At 38.9% G+C, this 23,959-nt stretch overlaps 1 protein-coding gene across 2 annotated transcripts in view; it reads left to right on the top strand.

Moving 5' to 3' along the window:
• The window catches only part of LOC135200332 (acidic leucine-rich nuclear phosphoprotein 32 family member B-like), an 81,063-nt gene extending 57,492 nt beyond the window's left edge, over positions 1 to 23,571 (top strand). The window contains exons 6-8 of one of the 2 annotated variants that reach the window (XM_064228897.1): positions 17,377 to 17,540; positions 18,695 to 18,773; positions 22,180 to 23,571. In XM_064228897.1, coding sequence (XP_064084967.1) covers positions 17,377 to 17,540; positions 18,695 to 18,773; positions 22,180 to 22,229 — 293 coding nt within the window. In that variant the 3' untranslated portion in view covers positions 22,230 to 23,571. Of the gene's footprint in view, positions 1 to 17,370; positions 17,541 to 18,694; positions 18,774 to 22,179 lie in introns of both variants that reach the window. The other variant, XM_064228896.1, reaches the window with a different exon arrangement.
• The last annotated feature ends 388 nt before the right edge of the window (positions 23,572 to 23,959 follow it).

The following is a 23,959-nucleotide window of genomic DNA, read 5'->3' as shown; positions in this document are numbered from 1 at the left end:
ATCAAGGACATTCTTGATTCCACCTTTGGGAGGAGCAACTCAGTATTCGTCTCCTCTCCTCATGGCGCTCCGTATACGTTATGTAACGTTCGCTTTACTTCGAAAAAGCAAGCTGATAAGTTTGACGGCCGGCAAGCTGCTTTGCACAGTCAAACAACTTACGTCTCTGGTCGGCATAAGAAGGGCAATTTAGACGTGAGGAAGCTTTTGGAGGTGCTCGACGTCCTATAAGTAGAGACATTCTCCAGGACGCTCGCAAGCACCTTGCGGAAGACGAAAGCCATACGTCTTCCTTTAGTGTTCACTACTCTTCAGGAGCAGCGTGCGGCTCTCCATGGAGACTTCGCGAGGACGTCCCTTAAAAATTTCAATGTCATAAAATACCAACAAGAACGCGGTTCCGCATAAATGAGATGTTGGCAAGGTCTTCTCCAGGACGCTCGGCAAGCACCTTGCGGAAGACGAAAGCCATACGTCTTCCTTTAGTGTTCACACTCTTCAGGAGCAGCGTGCGGCTCTCCAGGAGACTCGCATGAGGACGTCCCTTAAAAATATTCAATGTCATACGCACAACGCGGTTCGTCATAAACGATTGGAGATGTTGGCAAGGTCCCGCTCGCACCAGGACGCCTCTTGGCGGGCCTTGCATGCATCAAGGCGCTCAACGAGTTCCTCTCTGAAACGTCGTTCAAAAGACTTGGTGTTCTCTGCTCAGACACGCTCGTAGCTAAGCAGGACGTTTTGTTCAGGACGCTAAGCAGGACGCTTTTTGAGGACGATCGGCAGGACGGCTTTTGAGGACGCTCAGCAGACGCTCAGCAGGGACGCTTTCCCAGCACCGCTTTGAGGACGCTCAGCAGGACGCTTTTGTGGACATGCGCCAGGACGCTTCGGTGGAAGCTCGGCAGGACGCTTTGCGAGAGAAAAGACTTGTTGAAGGCGTCTTATTTGCTGTTGAGGACATTTCTTTACAGAAATTTTTAAAAGGATTCGGAGTTAGCGGAGAGACATACCCGAATTTTTTCTTCGATCCCTCTTTCCTCTTCATCGATTTCTTTGAGAATCGGGAAGATTATATACTCGGATTCCTGAGTGACTTTCGGTCATGTTAAAGGGTTTTCCCCTATTAGCAAAGTGCTCATAGTTGTCAAGTCAGGACGTTTTCCCCTTCCCCATTGTCATTTAAGTGGGGGACCCCTCAATAAATCGGGGTAGTTTTCTCATTGACATAGATTTTAACGTTTTTATCGTTTAAGCGGATAAACTCATTAACAAATTTTGGAAGAGCTCTCATTCATTTTCAGAGGCTCATCCGGGGTTAAGAGAAAGACTTGTAGACTATCCAGGAAGTCTTGTCCAATATCATAAGAACATTGAACGGTCTTTTTCGATCCTCGGTTCTCTCTTGATGATCTCTATTCGATTATTACTCCCGTTTCTTGGAAAAGTCTTGGCAAAGAGTCAAGGAGTTCTTTTAATAGTCTCGTTCATTAGAACGTGGACAGTCGTTTCCTTTCTTCTCTCTTCCTCGTCGAAGAAAGAGGTAGTAGAGAATTCGATGTTCAAATTACTACAATACTTACGTAGTTTATCTTTGCGTCATTTTGCTAACGCATGGGTCAAGTCATATACGCATATCGTATTTACCTCTGCGGATAGAAGCCGAAAGAACTGTTGTTCTAATGTATTTATTTGACACTCCCTTCAACCTTCCAAGAGTTTTCGGAGTAAGAACAACTCTTCAGGTATTGTTACGACAACACCAACTCAGCTTCTGTATTTAGCGAATTCTGTTTCGTTTAAATAGGCCTGCTTGAGAGTTTCCTTTTGCTCGATAATATCATACCTATTCCTTCGTAAAGGGAGTAGCTGCAACTCGGGCAGATAGTATTCTGTTCACCATTGAAGCTTTCCTTCGAGGAAGACTTCTCCTTCACTCTTTTTGATAGAGATTGAAGGTGGTCGATCTCCAATCCTTATTTTGTTTTCTTGAAGGAAAGAATTTAGGATGGAGATCGTTGTTCAGAATACTATAAATATACTACGTTTATTAACCTCGCGACATGATTCTACTAAGCAGTTGAATTGTCCGAGGGGTAGGCGCATATCCTAGTTATTCTACGGATTGCGACTTAGACGAGAAGTATTCTAATTGAACTGCAACACCAACTCAGCTTCTGTATTTAGCGAATTTTGTTTCGTTAAATATGCCTGCTTGAGAGTTTCCTTTTCTCGATAATTTCATACCTATTCCTTCGTAAAAGGAGTAGCTGGCAACTCAGGCACATAGTGCGAGACGATGATCAAGGCTGCTGTTACTGTGATCTACGCAGTACCGGCTAGCTCGGTGTCATGCGCGGTTGGTTACGTCTCTCTCCCTTGCAGGAATGGCTGAATAAACCGTCTCTCTGCCCTACAATCATGGATTTTAGCTTGGGGTTGAGGAAATTTCTAGTAATCTTGAATGATCATACCTGCCCGTTTTTTACTTAGGGGGGAAAATTTCAACAAGATATCTCTTATACTTGTTAGGTGCGGGTTTACTGCACGGTAACATTCGGTACGAATCTACCGCGGCATAGCACTATAATAATGCTCTCCTGCTTATGCAAAGCGCAGCCTTATTTAGGGAAGGAAGCAGGCTGAGTGAGGGAATGGATGAGTTTGCTGGGGACCATTTCCTCGCTGGAGAAGCTTGTTTTCCCTGAATAAACAGCAATTCAGACCTCTACAAATTTTCCTCACGAAGAAATTGGAATAACATCAAAGATCTTGTAATTCTAATTTTCTCTCAACGGCTTGAGGATCACCTCGGGTGATAGCGAGAGGGTGCCAGACATCCGAACAGAGAACAGATGTTCTGGCACATTGTCTGAAAGAATTGGAAGCCAAATTGGTCGGCTCTCCAGTTCCTCGAAGGGTGAGTTTGGATCGAGTGGCCCAAATCATCTCTGATAATTTCTCAGCTCTCTCATAGCTCGAGAAGAGAGAATTGGTTATGGGCTTGGGCACGGAACGTAACGATCCTCAAGAGGTTCGTTAAACTAGTGCACGTCCGTGCGGGTCTTCTCGATCGAAGGCAACAACTACTGACGTCTGAGTAATCCTCACTTAGAAGTATGTCGAAAGTGAGGAGAGACTGAGGGCGTCCTTTCGTTAAGTTTTTCGTAATTGAAGACGAAGGAGCTTCCTCTTAAGTTGTTCCCTTATTCATGATCCTAGAGGATTAGCTTTAGTCGCCACATGTTGGCCTCTAAAAGGTTGGATTCACAGAGGTCAGGTAATTCAGAGAATTGTCCAAAGACCCTTCCCGAGAGAATCGTTGTAATCTAACATCGTCACTTAGTGAAGTATCTATCTCTCCTCTCTGAGTCTGAAGGCGTTCAGACTATCGAGAAGCGATAAGATCTTCAAGATTATTAGCAGTCTCTTGGCCAAGACAAAGCAGTGCTGCCTATTTTCAGTTTTCAATCGGAGGGGGCCGTTTCTGGAGATAGTGAAGGGAAATGACTGTTCCTCCACCTCGACCTATGTGAATTTCGTTATGGTTCTATCTTTCCGTATGAAGTATGAGATAAGATAGAAGTCCTAACTATTGTGGAATATGCAAATATGTTGTTGACGGCCTCTAGGCTCAGAGATTCGGTTCTGTCAAACAACAAAGCTTCACGATCTTTGAGGTCTGTGGAGATCTTGAAATTCTCTGGATCAAAGGTTCCGGCATGGAACTTAGACGTAGTCTGAGTTTCTGATGCCAAAAGCATTTCGAACCTATCCTTTCTGCGAACTTAATACACGTGACCAGAAAGGCTAATATTCTAACCGCTCTAGCCACGGCAAGGAGGGTTAGTGAGGTTTTAGCCATCATCAGAGGTTTTGGCTTTAAAGGACATAATGCGGTCTGTCCTCTAAGCCTTCCGTTCTTGATAAGAACGAAAACCTGTCTAACCCTTGACCCGAAGGCTTGGAGACCAAGGGTATGGCACAAATTATTGGGCAAGGGCATTAGAGAGTCCTGTACCCTGTAGGGTCTCTCAAGTTTTATCTTGATAAAACTAAAGAAAGTCAAGGTCAACGGACAATCTGCGGTGTTCCGTAAAAAGGCCAGACTGGTTCATGTCCAAGAACACCCTGGCATCATACCCAAGGAGTTCTTTTAAGAGGTCTCATTCATTATGTTTGCATAAAGATTTGAGATTTTTTCTTAATATCAATGCTCAAGAGGTGAGGGCGCGGCCTCGGAAGCATTTCAACAGAGCATGACACTCAGTAACATCCTGAGTGCCACGCTTTAGCGAAGCAACTCTGGGTTCGCTTCACACTCCCGACAATCTGCGGTGTTCCGCAAAAAGACCAGACTGGTTCATGTCCAAGAACACCCTGGCATTATAGCCAAGGAGTTCTTTTAAGAGGTCTCATTCATTATGTTTGCATAAAGATTTGAGATTTTTTCTTAAAATGAATGCTCAAGAGGTGAGGGCGCGGCCTCGGAAGCATTTCAACAGAGCATGACACTCAGTATCATCCTGAGTGCCACGCTTTAGCGAAGCAACTCTGTGTTCGCTTCACACTCCCGACGGGATGTGAAGACGACATTTCAGATCCGTAAGTCGCTAGGACCATACATATCCGTAGATATATTATTGGGTGCAGGAAGCAACACGAATCCTATCCTATAGAAAAGGGATAGGTGTGCTTTTAACTTTGAAGGGTTGGTCGCTTGAGGCGCGTTCCTTTTCTTTAGCCTAGAAGTTATGGAACTAACTTTGATAGGTTAGGTCAGGTGGTGGTTTTAGCTTCGGTGCCCTCAGAAGTATGGTCATATGGTCTAGTCACATTGTGGTCACGCCCCCGTTGACAGATCATCTAGAGCGCACCAGCATTACAGGTCTCTACCTCGCTGGCAACTCTAGTAACGCAGAAGCAGACTTTGGTGACAGTAATCACGAAGTCGGCTATGCTAACAGGTCAGGAACCAAGATGTATATCATCTACTTAATTTAGTTTCCCAAAAATCCTATTCTGTCTCTTCCCACCATCCGAAGGTGGGATTCAGCTATATATATATCTGTCAGGTAAGTTTCATGAACAAAATGTTATTGTTATAATACAATTAAGTTTGTTCATACTTACCTGGCAGATATATATAATTAAAGTGCCCACCCACCTCCCCTCAGGAGACAGTGGCACTGATAAAATATGAATAGAAAATGGGAATAGTTCCTGATATCCGCCTCCCAGCGGCGGGAATGGGTACTACCACCTGGCCGCCCACTGCGTGTGCCGCGAATTTTTAAATTCTGTCGGACTTCAGAAAATACAGCTATATATATATCTGCCAGGTAAGTATGAACAAACTTAATTGTATTATAACAATAACATTTTTATCATTTCTTTTTAAGAAATTGTAATTTCATATCAAATTTTGAATTTGCATCATTTCTTTTTTTTGTAGAATAAATTTATATAAAAACAATTACATAGTAAACGTGTCGGACAAAGAAACTGAGACAAGCACTCATAGCTAAGATTGTTAGGCCTAACGGGAGTGAAACACGCATGATCCGCCAGTCCCCAAAACCTCAAATGGTTCACAAAGCCTTCCTTCAGCAGAAGAACTCTTCACGGAGGATGAGATAGAGGAGATTGAAGGTATTTTGGCAGAGGATAGGTAGAGGAAATTCCATCCATAAAGATTTATTTGAGATGAATCTTACCTACTGTTAAATTTACCTATATCTCCCCGCCGATTAGGCAAGTCGGCATTCAAACAAAAAATTGAATGGCTGCCCGGATGACTGTCTAGTTTACCTGTTCTCCACCAGGTGTGTTTAAAATGTTTTGGCTCATGTCAGAATTCTCCTTTCCGCCATTGCGGCTAGGTGATTGTTGGTATTCTATGAAGTTTGGCTGTTTTACACCTGTTTCCGGTATTGTAATTTCACTTTCCTAGGATATCTTCCACCGGAAGCAAAACCAATTACATCAGGCTATGTAGGAATGTTTTTGGTGTAACCAGGATGTTGAGATTGGAAGTTGATCAACATTCCTTTGTACTTGCAAGGGTACAGTGTGTGGTCTTGGGACTACTAGATGTAAAGAATGTAGGGAATTGTTCTGCAAAATTTATGCCTGAATATGTCAGATATAGGAAAGATAGGAAGCTAATAGATTGTGAAAGCAATTAGTTAGGTCAGGACTTAAACCTGTAAGGCTCTCCCTACTCAGACTAGGCATTTTATTAGGTTAGTATTTACTTCCTTTCTAGCTTCTCCTGCTCCCCATTCTGTTCAGGAAAAGCGTAACGAGAAGTAAGAACATAAACTTATTTTTGGTTCTAATACCAGTTGAACTGAGTTTGTGACGGGAACGTTCCGAATCCCTCCATAGTGTGCGCTCTTTTTCGTGTTCCCTGTTAGAAGTAAGGTGTTGGTGCCCTGCGACAGTTGGTAGTGTCTGCTGCCAGGGAACCAGGTCGGTTCTCGGGACGATGGGATTCTGTGCCCTCCAATACCTACTTCGCCCTTTTCATGGTCTGAATCTCATTTAAAGCATTTGCCAAATGACCGTTAAAGAGATTGCCTAGGACTGCTAAAGCGTTTGCATAAGGACCGTTTCGGTAAGCATTAATGCTCGCTCCGTAGGCGCATTCTGTTGTCTTCAACACCTAGTTTGAGGTGTTAGCATGCATAGGTTTAATAATATACAATATAGGTATAGATATTTTACGGAGATGATGATGAGTTTTACACATTTAGATATGTTGACTCAGTCGATTGTTTCTCTCTCTCATGTATGGGTAGTTCTAAATTCTCGTCTGCTAGCATATTCCTTTTTCTTTGTAATGCTTGTGTTCATTCTTTGCTTGCTTCCTCTTCGGCTATCGGCAAATCTCTTACTACTGCCTCGTTTAATAGAGCAATCCTTTAAGCTCTTATGGTTGCTTCCTGTCGCCAGCTGTCCCCTCCAGTTGCCTGCTGATGGAAGAAGAGTTTGAGGAACTCGTTCAGGCTGGTCGGCATTTGTTGCGACACTATGCCTTGCTGTAGTATCCTCATTTTGTTGAGGAAGGAGGCCACATAAAGAATATGTCTTCATTGTCTTAGCGTATTTTGGTGCCCTCTAAATATTGGAGAAGAGAACCAACGCTTTCTCCAATTAGAGAGCATTTCGTAACTTTTCTTGTCCTCGGACGCACAAATCTCCCTTTGGGTCTGCCTTGGCTTGTCGTCTTGTGGCTTTTAAAGTCATGGAGAGCCGAAGGCCGCCTCTTGCTGTACAAACTCTTATTGACCCTTTAACCGTCTTTAGTAGAAGGTTCACTCTCTTTTCTTTCCTGTGGGGAAATGAACTTGAGACTGACAGACATGCTAATGGATTTTCAGTCTAGTTTGAGTTATTACCTTTTAGCTATGTTGTCTCGCCTCTGCGACTGCTTAGAGAAGTGGAGACGCCAACCCAGCGAGTTTGTGTAGCCAGCTTAGGGTTTGTTGCCAGCGGGAGTTTTTAGCAAGGAAAACAAGTAACTCATTTCTGATGCTGGAGGGTAATGCCCTCATGCTTATACTCGCTCGGTTTGGAAGAAGTGAGAACCCTTTCGCTTCCTGTCTGATTATGCAGCTCGGTTTAAGGCGATAAGGGATTATCTATTGGTAGTCTTGTTTTATACCTTTCGGGGATAAGTGCAGACTCAGGTTCTGGGATATGGACAGTTGCAACCTCCTAACTTGCATGGAGAGACTTGGGACTAGTACGGTACTGGTGGAGACGGTGAAGGTTCAGTTGTGATTCTTTTTTGGTTGTCCTCCACTGGTTTAATCTCCCTCTTATAGTTTCATTTGTCTTCAGCAGAAATCTCTCACAAGTCTCTCTTTAGTAGGAGATTTTTATATAGAGGGAATGATGGTCCAAGGGTAATTTTTTAGGATGAGCTCCATAGGTAATTGGAGATATTCTTGGACGTTTGGAGACTGAATAACATACTTGTTGGTTTTCTAGCATGGTTTTAGTGCCTTTCCAAAGAACAGTCAGACTTGTGTTACACATGCAGAATGTATTCCACTTACCAATACATCCACAGTCATGCAAGTTCCTTCAAGATGTTTTTACTAGAAGGTATTGCTGTTCTGTCCACTTTGTTTTGGTTAGTGTGCAGTCCTCTATAGGTTATGTCAGGGACTTGTTGCCCATTGGTGGATGGTGTCGACTAGGAGCAAGACACTTCTACTGAATCAGTGATTCAAGTTGGCCAACTCTGTCAACAGTATTCCAAAGGCCAAGGACCTGTTGCTTTTTCTGGCCCAATTTCTATGCATTATACTGTAAATTCTCTATATCCCCATTCTTATCTAGTGATTGGGGGATGATACTTAGTTATGCATGCTTGTCGGTCAAGATGAATAGTCATGTGCTGCTTGAAGAATTTTAGGCGTGAAGGAAACTTCCTATATGGTAAGGGCTTATCCTCACTAGGAAACATGGCCTCATGGGATATTTTCACATAATCATGCTGAATTAATGTACAGTTTCAGCTTAAGAATTACGACTTACAAATAAAGTTAATTAAATTTTTAAGTAATCCAGAACCAACTTTGGCTCCAGGACTGTAGGAGGGACTCTGTAACCAAGAATTGTCCATTTTGTTCTTAAACCTAAGTCCAGGTTTTGGTCTTTCCCTCTGTCATGCAACACAGAGTTTAACTAGTGTCATTACACTTTCATGCAACATAGAATGGTCAGCAGTACACCTGGTAAAACTTTTTAGATGTCAGGGCAGTGGAAAGACATCAGGATGCTTAGCAGGTTTATTCCCGATCAGAAACAAAGTTATCATAGGATCTGTCCATAATTTAAAACTGCCATGGCCTGGTCTGTGTATTGCTGAGGGTGCCATTCTAGAGGAATTTTTAGCACCTGGATCCTTGTAGACGTCAATGTTTTCTGTTTAGAGGAGATAAGACTTTTCACTGTCTACTTCCAAAGTTATCATTCCATATGTACTTTCCTCGGTATTGCATCAAGTAGTTTTAGAGCTTGCTGAGGACCAGCACTGTAAGGTGTTGAGATTGAAGCCCCTTCATCTCTATATCAGTCTCTCTTTGGAGTTTAGATACGGGTCTAAACTTTATCTGACTTTACTGTAAGACCTTTTATTTAGCACCAGCAGTGGTTAGTAAGTAAATTTATTGTCAGCACCCTTTTTTAAGCCGGTGTAAAGGGAATGCTATTTTAGCTTTCTGATTTAGAGCTGTGGGTGATGTCAAGGTTATGCTTTACAGTGCCCTGTAAGAATTCCAATGTAACCCCATAGTGGGGAAGAAAAGGAAACTTCTCCATCCTGTTGGGGCATTTAAATTTAAAGGTTAAACCTAGAACTTTTTTATCATCCTTTTAGAAATGCTGGAAGAGGCAAAGTTAACCTTTGGTTTTGTGGTTTTAAGAAACATAGATGTTGTTGTCAAAGGTTAAGTCTGGAAGAGGCAAAAATCAACCTTATGTTTTGTGGTTTTAGAAAACCTAACTGTCTTTGCCAATGGTTAAGCTTGAAGACAAAATTAACTTTTGTTTTGGGGTTTTAGAAAACCTAAAATGTATTTGTGAAGGTTGAGCCTGGAAGAGGCAAAGTTAACATTTTGTGTTGTGATTTTTAGAAACTTTTAATGCCTTTGCCAAGGGTTAAACTTGAAGGCAAAGTTAACTTTTGTTTTGTGGTTGTAGAAAACCTAGAATGAATTTGTGAAGGTTAAGCCTGGAAGAGGCAAAGTTAACCTTTTTTGTTGTGATTTTTTAGAAACTTTGTCAAGGAACACAAGGTCCTCTGTGATGTATTGGATAGGCTAATGCATGAGAACTAGCTCCATATCTTCTACCTTTATTAAGGTAAAGATTCATAATGTGAGCAGCAGTTGCAACTTCATTTAGTGTTAAGTCAATTTGTCGCTCCAGAATAGGATTGGTGTGACACAGGAGAAGTACAATTTGGTTTTTACCCAATCACTACCTTAAGTGTACAGAATTGTCTTTGAAAACAGTAAAGCCCTTAATCCACTACTAGTAGTGGGTAGTTGTTTCCTGAACCGAAAAAAAAAAAAACTATTCTTTAAGCTCTTTTGTTTAAATCCTGGGTTTTAATATTTTGGGGAGCGTGAAGGTACAAATTATTGTGTATAAGAGCGTACCTTTATATCGTAAAGGTATTTATTTTAAGTGACTGTCGTTTGATAGGGCTTTTGGACCCAGGCACAGGGGAGTCTCATACTGCTTGCGTTTCATGCTGGCTGAATCGAAGCAGTTTTCTCCACGAGGCTGTTCTTTGCTGCATATGCATGAGAGCCTTGCTCTCTTAATGGAATCCAACTTCTGGTGGTAGTAAAATCCACCAAGGATTCCAGATCAGGTGAGAATGTTTTGGGTTTTGTACACGAAACCTTTAGCTCAAATGACTGAGCGGAATTTTGTCTAGCTGCACTACCCACCATCCTCTTCTTAATGTGGGAATCAGCTAAATTTAACAGTAGGTAAGATTCATCTCAAATAATATAAATTTTCATATTAAAATATATTATTGGATACTTACCTACAGTTAAAGTAGACCCACCCAGCCACCCCACAACTTACTGGGCTGTTAAGGAGTATTCTGGAGAACAGATAAACTAGACAGTCATCCGGGCGGCTATCCGATTTTTTGTTTGAATGCCGACTCGCCTAATTGGTGGGGAGATATAGCTAAATTTAACAGTAGGTAAGTATCCAAATAAATTTTATTATGAAAATTTATATTTTTAAAGGAAATTACTCTATTGTACAGTATACACTTGCACCCAATGGTGGCATTGTTTACATGTGGGAGTTTTCACCATCCTGTGTGCAATTTTAAACCTTTTCAAGTTAATAAAACCTTTTTAATGTTTTATTTATCCATAAGAACAATTTCATATCAGAAAAAATTACAGTATTGTACATAGAAAGTATTGAAAATGGGTATTATAAGAAAAGTTTGAATGGGGAAGTTGCCGTTTGCCTGGGCCCTAATGGAATTATTCCCATAAGGTATGTGTATCGAAATCTGTGAATTTCCAATTCTGTGAGGCTGTGGATCGACCAAATTCTCGCATAATTGGGGACCGTACTGTGTGTGTGTGTGTGTGTGTGTGTATATATATATATATATATATATATATATATATATATATATATATATATATATATATATATATATATATATATATACTGTGTGTGTGTGTGTGTGAGTATATATATATATATATATATATATATATATATATATATATATATATATATATATATATATATATAATACACACACAACACAAACACACAGTACGGTCCCCAATTATGCGAGAATTTGGTCGATCCACAGCCTCACAGAATTGGAAATTCACAGATTTCGATACACATACCTTATGGGAATAATTCCATTAGGGCCCAGGCAAACGGCAACTTCCCCATTCAAACTTTTCTTATAATACCCATTTTCAATACTTTCTATGTACAATACTGTAATTTTTTCTGATATGAAATTGTTTTTATGGATAAATAAAACATTGAAAAGGTTTTATTAACTTGAAAAGGTTTAAAATTGCACACAGGATGGTGAAAACTCCTACACGTAAACAATGCCACCATTGGAACCTCTATTTAGCACTTAGCAGACTTTTTAACCTTCCTCAGATATGAGAAACCTTTGTCCATTTCTGCCGTTAGAGGCTACAGGGCGGTTCTGAGTTTAGTGTTAAGTCTTAGAGGTATCGACATCTCATCCTGGGAACTTTCCTTGCTAGTTAAGGGGTTTGAGCAATTGAGTTCTAGGGAGCTCAAGTCATTACCGTGGGATGTTTCCTTGGTTAAGAGAAGTTTCACTAAGCCTTTGCGTCGTTCATCTGGCAGGGACTTGACGCTCAAAACGGTTTTTCTCTTGGCCTTGGCATCTTCAAAGAGAGTGGGGGAGTTGCACATTCTGAGCTATGATGTGAAGCACACCAGAGGTTGGGGGTCAGTGGCCTTCAAATTTGTCTCTGGAATTCATGGCTATGACCCAGAATCCCTTGGTGCACGATTATAGGTTACCTCCTTTTCCATTCCATCACTGAATGGCTTAGTGTGTAGTGATGATAAAGAGCTTTTGTTGTGTCCTGTCAGGGCTTTGCGTTGCTATCTTAAAGGACGCAGCATTTTAGACCAGGCTGCCATTGACTTTTTGCTAGTACAGTATGTGCAAAGAGGAGGTGTCAAAGAATACTAGATTTCTTTTTGGATAGGGAAGCCATCAGACAGGCATACTTGACTCTTGATGATTCCGCTGCCATGTCTGTGCAGGCTAGAGCGCATGACGTTAGGGGTATTGGTCCCTCTCTGGCTTTCAAAAAGAACTTGGCTGTACATAAAGTGCTGAGCGCTGGTACTTGGTTACACCAGTCCATGTTCACCTCTTTCTAAAAGATATTGCCCACAGATTGTTTTCCCTGGGTCCTGTGGTGGCTGCCCAACAGATTGTGTAACTCATCTAAGGGCACATTTATATCTTACCTAAGATGATTGTGTGGATGAGAGAATGAGTGAGTTGGCTGGTCTCTTTCTTTCTTTTGTACCTTTCCTTCTTCCTTCGGGCGGGTTGAGGATTAGACACATCATTTGCTGGACTGGTCCGATACAGGTGAGTAAGGTAGTCATATTGATAGTTTGTTCGCTTGGTATGCAAATAACCACCCCTCTATTCGGTAGCATATGCTCCACTCCTTGGCAAGGGGGAGTAGGGAATGGTAACAAACCCTGGTGTGTTGGTTTGTTATTGGACAGTCAAAGTTTTTCTTTAGTTCCTTATGCAATGATTCTCCCGTTTATCATTGTACGTCGCTCAGTGTCTAGGTGGTTGGATATCAATGTATCTTGCTTCTCACAGGCATCAGTCCCTCTCCGGAAGTTATTTCTTCTGGAGCTGGACTGGTAGGTAGGCCCCCAGCCAGTTTAGGATGTCTGTACCTCCCTCCAAGTATAAGTCTATCCTATTGTTAAGACTGAAGGTTTGTTAGAGTATGAACATATGACAAATTTTCTAAGGCAATTTGTATTTTTCATAGCTACAAACCTGAGGTCTCAACGTTTGTACGGCCCACCTCTAGCTGCCCCTCTATCTTGCCAAGACATCCTGAGTTGGGAAAGACTGAATGCTGTGGCGTGAGTGCGTGGTCCTTGACCATTTTTCACGCGATATACACAAGCGTTGCCAGATCTCACAAGATTCCTTGCTTTCATCTGCAATTTAACCAGATCCAGCTAGGTGCTAGAAATTATCCTATCCTATTGTTGAGTATATCTTAGTTTTACTAGACCACTGAGCTGATTAACAGCTCTCCCAGGGCTGGCCTGAAGGATTAGATATTTTTACGTGGCTAGGAACCAATTGGTTACCTAGCAACTGGACCCGCAGCTTATTGTGGGATCTGAACCACATTATATCGAGAAATTAATTTCTATCACCAGAAATAAATTCCTCTGGCTCTGCGTTGGTCGAACTGAGAATTGAACTTCGAACCACCGGATTGGTAGCCGAGAGCGAAATCCACTTGTCCAACAAGGAATTTATCCTATTGTTAAGACCTCAGGTTTGTAGCTATGAAAAATACAAATTGTCTTAGAAAATTTGTAATTTTTTAATGCAAATCCATTATCCATTCAAATTTTCTCACCTAACCCAATGTTTTTGCTGTCTGAGGTTAACTGCATGGAGAATGGGCCAGTTGAAAGCTGAGAACTAATGGGCTTGGTTGCACTGTATATTAGCTGTGCTTGGTGCCCACTGTTCTTCCTACAGTTTTTTTTATAAGAAAATTTCTTGACAAATGTGTTTCTTCAAGTTTTTGGTTTGTATTGGACTAAAAAATAAGTATATTTGATTATTTTCGTTCAGCAATATACAGTTTACTATTGATTTTTTGTGTGTGTGTGACAAATTTTTACTGTTATTTTGTATCTCACAGTGCTTAATTAGTTTTACATTGTGTTGCCAACAGATTTTTCCTCATCTCTCTTGTTGTTTTCTTTGAGCCCGTTGCTCATCCAACTCTACAATTTATAAGATGAAGCCGGTGTTTTCTCCTTTTGTATATGCCATCATTTGAATCATCTTGTTTGTATGATCATGCTTATCAGGCTGAGAATCTTATCTCTTTTTACCAAAAAATTATTCAGGCCTGACTGCTTACGTGTTCAAGTATAATGAGCATTGAGGGTGAGGTTGTTTTCTTTCACTGATGTCAAGATCAGGTGTACCTTCTGATCTCTTGCAGTTGTAATTGCTTTAGATAGTCCTTAAGCTAGCCCAGCATTTTGATTGCCTTTGCAGCTTGTTAATATATATACCATGAATAGTAATATTTGGTCAGGAATTCAAGATAGAGTATTCACTTGCCTCCCCTTTAATCTGTACATGGTACATCATCCATTATCCTCTCTCAGTTGTTCTTTTAAGTTTGAGGGAATATTGTTATTGCTGTTTGTGGTACAGGTACTATCCTACTTACAACCAAGTTTGGTTCCGACCCACTGGTTGTAAGTCGGAATGGATGTAAGTCGAACCTTAGAAAGTGGCCAACATACTGGGTAGGGTATACTATCAAACCTTTGCTATATAAGTGCCTACTTAGTACTGTAATGTAATGTACAATCATTATTTCAATCTTTTTACCATAATGTACTTCTACTAATACATTTTAATCATTTATGTAATAGTATATATTACGTACAATCAGGCATTGAGTTAAATGGGGTTAGGTTCTTGCATGGCATGTTCAGAAGTCGATTCTTACGTAAATTGGTTTTGCAATTCAGTCTACAGTACAGTTAATACCAAATGATGCTGCAGATAGGGCAGGGTAACTCAAACTGATGCTGCCGGAGTGATGAGAGTTCTCATGCCTGAGTGATGAGAGTTCTCATGAGATGGCACAGTGCCAAGTAACTCAATGGTCAACTGTCTGAAGTAAGGTTGTAAGTACGAGTGGTCGTATGTCGAGTAGGTTGTAAGTCGGATAGTACCTGTAGTTGGCTAATCTTAGATGCTTTTCATGGGTGGAGATAAGGTAAATAGTGTTCATAACCCTTCACCAGTTTCAGAGTACCATGACCTTCATTTTATATTTTGTTAGACTTCTCTTGCATTCAGGCACAAATATAGGAATGGGTTTTATCAAAATTTTTGTCAGATTTTTTTATTGTGGGATTAGGTATTACCTGTGTTTTCTCCACTGTCTTCTGCACCTGACCTAGATCTCATTTTGCCTATCTGTGCCCTTAATACATGATTTTCTGGGACTTTTATCATGAATCTTCATCCTTCTACTTCCTTGTTAACTGTTTCTCTGAGTCTGAATAGTACTCATCCTGTTGGTCAATTGTATGAAAATAGAATTTTACCTCATTGGTCTTGTTAACCCGTAATGGAAGGATACCCTCATATGAGTATCAATAACAGGTTTTGGGTGGTGGATGGTTTCACTCATGGTGAGCATCAATATTGCGTGCCATCAATTTGAAGAAGTCTGTCGGGAAAAAGATTCCAGTACTTCAATAGCCCATAAATCCACTAATGGCAACTTTTAGACTAGTCAAGATCAAGGAAGCAGGCAGCTCATGAGTTAGTTGTGATCTTGACTTCAAGGGATCATTTGACTTCGAGGGATCATGTACTGCCTCTCTCTCTAACACGACTTCTTTTTATAAATTTTCCCATAAATATACTCAGGTTGCTGTTGGTTTTAGTTCTTATCTTTATAATTGTAATTTTGCAAACAATAGTGCAAAGAAATATTAGAAAAGACATGTATAGTCCAAAAAAAATTACTGCATCTTTGATCTCGGTAAATTTATGTAAATATTTGACAACAAATATACTTAGAAATTGTTACTGATTTTAGTTATTGCCTGTTTTTAAATTTTTTGAGCTGGTATTATGATTTTACAGTATAAAATAGATTTATTTATTAGAAAGAAAGGTATAACTTGATAAAATTTATTATTGTCTTGTAAAAGAGGCCCCTCAAGAAAGGAAAAAGTTTTTAGAATATGTTTTCTTACACCTTGTTCATTTGCATATCTTCCTCTTTCCATTGATTTGCTTTTTTTTAATTGGCCAACCTCAAAGTTTCCCCGACCTTGGGTGCTGCATATTGATTTTTTGGCCCAGCTCTCAAGGGTCAAACCACCTGATATTGACAATACATAATGATATAATAGTCACAACTCAAAACTGTTTCATTCTTTGTTATCTCAGTCTGCCTAGCAATTTGACACCACATTTTGCAACTAACTCATACTTAGTTGCACTTGCATCATAAGTCTTGAAGTTTGGTAGTCACACCTCTTCAAAATGTACTCCATTTTCCATGTCAGTGCCCATGTGTAAGCTGCACAGAGAAGCAAAGGCCACTTACATGCATCGTAATTTCTTCTGTGAACTAATTTGGTAAAAATGCAAGGAAAAATGGGTAAATGAGCTTTAACCTTGAGTTGTTTTCTATGCCTGGTTGGCAACCAGCTTCCACCTTGTATACACATGAATTGCCAGATGCCACAGATTCCTTGCTTTACAATCTTGGATTGTTTTTAACTGGTTTCAAGCTGGCACAAGAAGATTATCCTATTGTTAAGACTTAAGGTTTGTTTGGTATGAAAAATACAAATTGATTTAAAATTTGTCAGATTGCTCTATTTGTGTTCAGTGTCACATTTTTTTTTTTTGGAATATTTTAATTAATCTATTTCCACTCAGTAAAGTTTCCTGCAGTAGCATTATTTTGTATAGAGTTTACACTTTTGATTTAACATAAGGCTAGTGCTTTGGTTTGTGCTGGTATTGCAGTAGTTTGGTTTACAAGGAATCACTCCATTATTTAACTTGGGAACCATGAAGACAAAAGAAAAAGTTGAATTAGAAAACTATATATGTCAAATATAAAATGTAGTTCTCAGTTCCTACCAACTGTTTAATATTACATCACATATTCATAACCAGTCGGGTGAACTTGTTCTCCATCACATATATCGGAAGAGTAATCTTAATCTGCAGAGAACTGTCAAGTTTCTAGTAATTGTAGGTTGATTACTGTTAATTTCTTAAATTTTAAAATTATTCTTAGATAAATTGCCTGATGAAATATGTGTTAGAGAAGTTACTATTAGTACTTAGGGGACCCCTCAGATAAATATTCGTTAAGATAGATGTTTAGAAGCTGCTTATTGATATTTCCTTAGTTGAAAGGTTTTTTAGGTATTTTTAAAAGTTTAGTTGTATCAGTTATATGCCAAAATGTTATTCACATGTCTGATTTAATGATATTTTAAATTTTGTGTCAGGAGAAGAAGAAGAAGGTGTATTGGAATATGATAATGAACAAGATGAGGACATTGGAGAAGAGGAGGAGGATATAGATGACATAAATGAAGAAGAAGTTGAGGAGGAGGAGGAAGAGGATGATGATGAAGAAGATGTGCCTCTTGATGCCCTGTACAAAGACTATAATCCTGTAAGCTAACCTAGAGTTTTTTTTTATTTTTTTATAACACTATCTGTAGCGCATTTATTGTGCTCACGTTTTTGTATATCTGTATTATGTTTACTTTTCTCCACCGTGTGGTAGGGCTGTAAGAATACTACCACCGTAGGTTCTGCGCGTCATAAAAGGCGACTAAAAGGACAGCTGCTGCCTTGCAGTCGTACTTTTTTAGTAAATGCTAGGCCCACCGTCAATAATTGTGGAAACTGCTGCCTTGCAGTCTTACTGTTTAGTAAAAGGCTAGGCCCACTGCCAATAACTGTGGAAACTGCTACCTTGCAGGTGGACTTTTTTGTCAATGGCAAGGCCCACCACCAATAACTGTGGTTGATGACAGCAAGGGCATACAGTCGTAAAAATCCTTTTGCCAAATAATAAACCATGCCTAATGTTATAAGGAAAGGCGCATCAGGCAACAGACCCCTCAGTGTAGGGATAACGGTGGGAAAGATTATATTTACTGCACTATCTGTCATGTTCTCCAATAAGTTGTTAATTGGTTGCTTCATTTGAGTTCTTGTCATATCAGCAAAACTCATATAAGGGGTGTGCATAAATGAGAAATAATAGTATATTTGTATAGTTGGGTTAAACCATTTGAGTCAACAATGTATTAAGTCTGGGACACAAATTTATGGAATTGTGTTAGAATTATTAACATTTTCAGTTTATCCAAATATTAAGTTTTAAGGTTTCAGTAATGTTACTCACATTCTGTTGGATGTATAAGTCCTATACATTTTATATAATGATAGATTATAGTGTGCACACTATCAGCAGATAAATTTCATATAAAAAATTTATCGCATTAAGAGCTCATAAGAGGTATTACTGCTTGCCTTGTGCATTGCCTACTGACCTGTGAGGTGTACCAAAACTTCACTGCTGCATTATATTATTCTATTGTGAAGACCTAAGGTTTGTTAGCTATGAAATCACAATTAATATTAGTAAGAATGCTAAATTTCAGCTTTCACTGCATTTCCATACTGGACATGAATTTTTTTTTTATTTGATTTTTAGAGACAATATACTGAATTTGCAATAAATAATTTTCTTCACACTTGAATTGAATGGTTTCATAAATGTTATTGGAGAACAATAACTGACATCTAATCTTACAGAGTGGTGATGATGATTATGAGGCAGTTGAAGGTGAGGAAGAGGATGATGATATTGTTGAAGAGGAGGAGGAGGAAGAAGGTAAGACGGATTTGTTGTTAACATTACACATGCTGAATCTTTTCACTGGAAACACATATTTCCCTCAGCTTACTGTTCAATAAGGATAGTTCCTCAAAGTACTACTGTGAATTTAGTGTCTTTGGAAATAGGTTATCAATATTCATAATTATTATCAATTGGCAAGGGGATTCAGCATTTTTTATTTGGTAAATCCAAGTTTCAAGTCATGCATACCAGTCAAGAAGAAATGAGAATAGGAGGTGGAGCAAGCTAAGATGAGGATGGTGTGTGAGGTTGGAGAATGGAGAAATAGAAGCATGGGTGATAAAGATTATTAATATGATAAGAAAGTTGAGATTGAGATGGTGTGGGCAAATGGTAAGGATGAGTGAGGAGAGCTTTTGTAGAACCTGTTAATGACAGAAGGTCAAGAGGGAGGCAAAAAGATTATAGGGCATGATAAATTGAAGGAAGATTTGAAAAAGGAGGATTCAGTGGAAAAGATGCCAGATAGAAAATAATTGGAGAAGGACCATCAAAGCAACCAACCCATTAGCTCAGAGATAGCAGTGAGGATGAAAAAGAAAGAGGTTAATTATATTCTTCTGATTAATTTCTGAAAATGTTAAATGAATTTTGTATTGGACAGACTTCCTCGTTGATTTTGATTATGTGAAAGGTAGGCTACTATGCAAAACAAACTAAGTAAATCAAAAGGAGTTTTAGAAATATTAAAGTTTTGGGAGCTAAAGACAAGGTATAATTGTGGTAAGGCAGTTTTTGGAACATAGAATGGAAAAAATATTACAATTATAAAATGTTGAAGGATTATTAATTTTGTAACAAATTATGGAGATATCAAGAGCGCGCTTGCTAAGTCATTTGTGTGAAATATGATTTGAATGCATAAGTTCATAGTACAATACTGTTTATATACTATAGCTGTAGTAAACCTGGTACAGGAAAGATAAGATTAAGACTTTGTGAGATTGAACTGGTATGACTGTGTACAGACAGAATAGTGGCTAATTATAACTTTTGAAAAGTTGAGTAGGAAGCAATACAAGGGAATAAAAAAAATGTAAAAAGTAAGAATTCAGAAACAGAAATCTTAATCCAAAATATTGATAGGTTTCAATAGATGGAGTACAACAGTCATGAAGACATCAATGAACTTAGCATGAAAGAAAACAGTAATAAAACTACAAACAACCAGTGGCTTTTTAGTCTCACCACCAAAATAAAAAAGTTTTACAAAAAATGTAGTTTTTATAATGTAAATTTTTCATACAAACCCATTAATCACAATGAGCCCTCATTCATGATCCTGAATGTCCTTAGACATATACTCCCATATGTCTTTTATGTGTATGCTGGATATGAAGTTTTAATTCTTTTCTTCCTTGTTTGGAGTACTTTCCTCCTGTGTGATGTACAGGTGCTGACTTGCATCACAAACTCTTGGATAATGATATGCAATAAGTCGGATTTGTTTTGCCAACTCGTAATGTTGACTTGTAATAATAATAATAATAATAATAATATCCTTTATTTCAGCTCAAGGCCATATGCATGGTATATACAAAATACAGACAGTAACATACACTAGATACATGAGACAACATGATAAGAAAATGAATAATCGGCACTTATCCACAAAATAGCTGAGGGAGCATAAAAGATAGTAATCATAATACTGGTAATAACAGTAATAATATTGGTGAGAAAAAAATGCATTGAGAGTTATAACAGTTAGTGCACAGATCATATAACTTAAATTTCAATAGAGACCTTAGGTGGTTACAGTAGTTAGGTCATTGTACACAACAGTGATAAGTCTCATGGTCTCTCGGGTATAGTTCGTCCAGAGGGAACACCCATAAGTACTGTAGCAGTACGAGTGGAAGAGCAGCAGTTTCACGTCTCGGTGACAGAAGGCAAACCTTGCAATCATGTTGCCAGTTGCACAAGTTTACGACGCCTCTGTTCAATGTCTGCATGTGACCCAAATACGGAAATTCGTGCACAAATTCCAGCCGATGGTTTCCAAGGAAAATTTGTGGTTCTGCAATATGCTTAAGTGATTTCGGGAGCAGCGACATGCACTGGGTCTTTGTTTTTTGTAAATTATATCAAAATCCTCTGCATATTGGCTGCAAGTGTCGATGAGTCGGAGACCTTGCACTAATGGGGAAATCAGAACCATATCATAAGCATAACAGAGGTTGTTTATAGCTGTTTCATTGGCAGTGCATCCAATTGGGAGTGAGTTCAATTTGACATTCAAGGCATCTGTGTATGTATTAAATATGGAGAGAGTTTATATTTGTTGCATAAAATGCACCACAGTGACAAACATCCTAGCTGGCTTTGTTTGCAACAGTAGGAAGACTGCTGCTGCTGCAAAAGTTGTTTGTTAGTATTTCGGGTTTAGTACAACCACTCTGTTGGCTATGAGTTTTATCTTGGCTATAACTAAATTGTGGAATAGTTTACCTACTGCAGTTGTGGAATCTTCTTATTTCCAAATGACGAAGTGATGACCAAATTCATGCATCATGCAGCTGACATCCCCTGAATTCAAGTGTAGTAGTTTTATTTTTTTTTTTCCCTCATATGTATGTATCACCTTTCCTTGTAACTTGTCTTTCTCTGTAGGCTGATTTGAAGATTGAAGAGAGAAAGAAAAAAGGTTTGACGTGACAAAATATTCATGAAGTTGTTTTTATGTTATCAAGCAACATGGTCACTGGAGATAGGTGAGAAATGCTAAAGTCTTTTCAGAGTTCCTTCCTTGAATAAAGAAACTTGTTATTTCTGTTTAGAGCAACTCTGAATACAGCATAGCCTCCTTATTCTGGTCAGAGAAATTGACATTGTTCAAAGCCACGAGGCATTATTTTTATCAATAGATTTCCGTAGCTTTTCAATCCAGAGCTTACGCTCGCTATATGTCCTTCATTGTGGTGGCAGCAAGGGGATGGTCAGATGGAAGTGCTGGAATAGCTGCGGTGGCAAAGTAAATACTTGCAAAACAAGACCAGTTGTTCCCAGCACTGCAGGATCATGAAAATTGAGATTATCAGTTACATCAGAACTTTGGATCTTGGTGGTGCATGAATTGACCTGTGTTTGTTAGAGAAGATTGCTGATCCTGGGAACATTCAAACAACTAATTCTGTATGGGCAAACATGATTTAAAAGTTATGAAGCAAGTTTTTGGCTTTTTATAAAGTTGAATCACCTTTATACAATAGAAAGACTGATTTATGTGGCAAATATATTTCATGGAATTGAATGTTAAAGGAAAAAGTTACCCTTGTCATTGTCATCTTTTCATATGTTTTGAATCAATTTTATTATGTTTTAAATTGAACCAATATTATCTTAGGTATTGCAGTGTGATCATTTTGTTTTGTTGCAGGTGCAAACAACCGAGGTCAGAAAAGGAAACTGGAAGATGGGGAAGATTAGTCACTTACACCGTAGAGAGAGAGAGAGAGAGAGAGAAAGTCATGGCTACCTGTTGAGTTTAGGGCATTATAGAGGGTGAGTGAAGGTGATGCTTTTGTGAAGCTTTGCCTATAAAGACAAGGTAATGTGAGGTGTAGTATATTTAAATATTTATGTGTGGGTATAGTATGCATTATATTTATATGAAAATATACTTTCTGAAAGCATTTTTAAGTTTTAAATCTGGAATTAGTGTGCTGAAGTAAATTGTTTTCATCCCCAACCCCAGAATAAGCAAAAGGTAAAAAGAAGTGAAGGTATTATATGCAGTGCATTAGACAAAATAATGATAATTATATTGTCTCTCATGTCTTTGTACAATTCAAGTGCCCTCCCCATCCTTTTACCAATAAGTAGTTTGTAGGAAATAAAAAAACCTATTTTTATGGTTATTGGGACTCTGTTATACTACACCAGCACTATCTAGTGGCACTCACCCTTATTTGGCACGAATGGAATATATCTGGGCTGAACTGGAAGGTTGTATCAAATCTTATTCTTATGACCAACCAGTTACAAAGTTCTTAAGAGGAAATAATTTAGATGTCATTATCATTACCCATATGATATATATTTTAAAGAAGTAAATGAGCCAAAAGACATTAGGCAGCTACTAGACTGCTGCACTTTAGTGCACAGGTCTTGTGGATGCAGACAGGCCAGTAAGTGCCTGGTCATTAAGGGTCCCCCCCCCCCCCCTTTATTTTTTCACTTTTTTTCCAACAAGTTTGGATCCGAAGTTCAGTCTTAGATGCTCTAAGTCATTTAAAGAAATATGTTTTTCATTTGATGTTTGTCTTCACATTTGTTATTATTAGTCTTGGGAATGTTGTCTGGAACTAAGCTTTATCTGTTTGTTGTTCAAAAGAATGGTTCGGTTTTTAACAAATTTAATGCCAGCAATAATAATTTGATTTATGATTGGTGTACTCTATATTTATATGAAGTTATTAAAGGAATGTATATATGAAATAACAGCTAGAGTTAACACACAACACCATTGGTAAGTGTAAGGAAATGTCTAAATGGCTACTATAATTTTTTTTAATTTTCTTACTACATATAGTAGCAAATTGTTATGGTGTAGTGCAAAATATATATATATAAATACACTATATATATTATGCCTGCGAGAGACTCAATATGGCTTGGCAAGACTTATGTCATGGCTGCTGAGGTACAGGTTGGGTCAGTGGCATTAAAGTTATTTGTTCTTGCTTGGCTTATCTCACATTTCCTGCCAAGATATATATTCTCTCTCTCTCTCTCTCTCTCTCTCTCTCTCTCTCTCTCCCTCTCTCTCTCAAGTCCCCTCTCTCTCCTCTCTCATCCCTCTCATCTCGTTCATTCTCTCTCTCTGCCCTCTCTTCCCTCCGTCCTCGTCTCTCTCTCTCTCTCTCTTCCTCTCTCTCTCTCTCTCTCTCTTTGCTCTCTCTCTCTCTCTCTCTCACTGAAGAAAAAATAAGTTTTAAAAGTCGTATATGTATTACTTCCATATTCATTCTTTGTTTCAGTTGAAATGTTGCACGGTACTATTACTCATTTCTCCTTTAGCCTCAGTCTTGTAATTAGGTTTGCTTAGTTCTTCAGTAGCAATGATAAATATATTTCTGATAGCTTTAGGTAATTAAAGTCTAGTTTTTGTTAAGTTTTGCGTATGGTAAAATTTATTATTTCTTGTGACATCATTA

The sequence above is a fragment of the Macrobrachium nipponense genome, chromosome 26, assembly GCF_015104395.2.
Source record: "Macrobrachium nipponense isolate FS-2020 chromosome 26, ASM1510439v2, whole genome shotgun sequence".
NCBI classification, from domain to species: domain Eukaryota; kingdom Metazoa; phylum Arthropoda; class Malacostraca; order Decapoda; family Palaemonidae; genus Macrobrachium; species Macrobrachium nipponense.
This window is presented reverse-complemented; position numbering and strand designations above follow the sequence as displayed.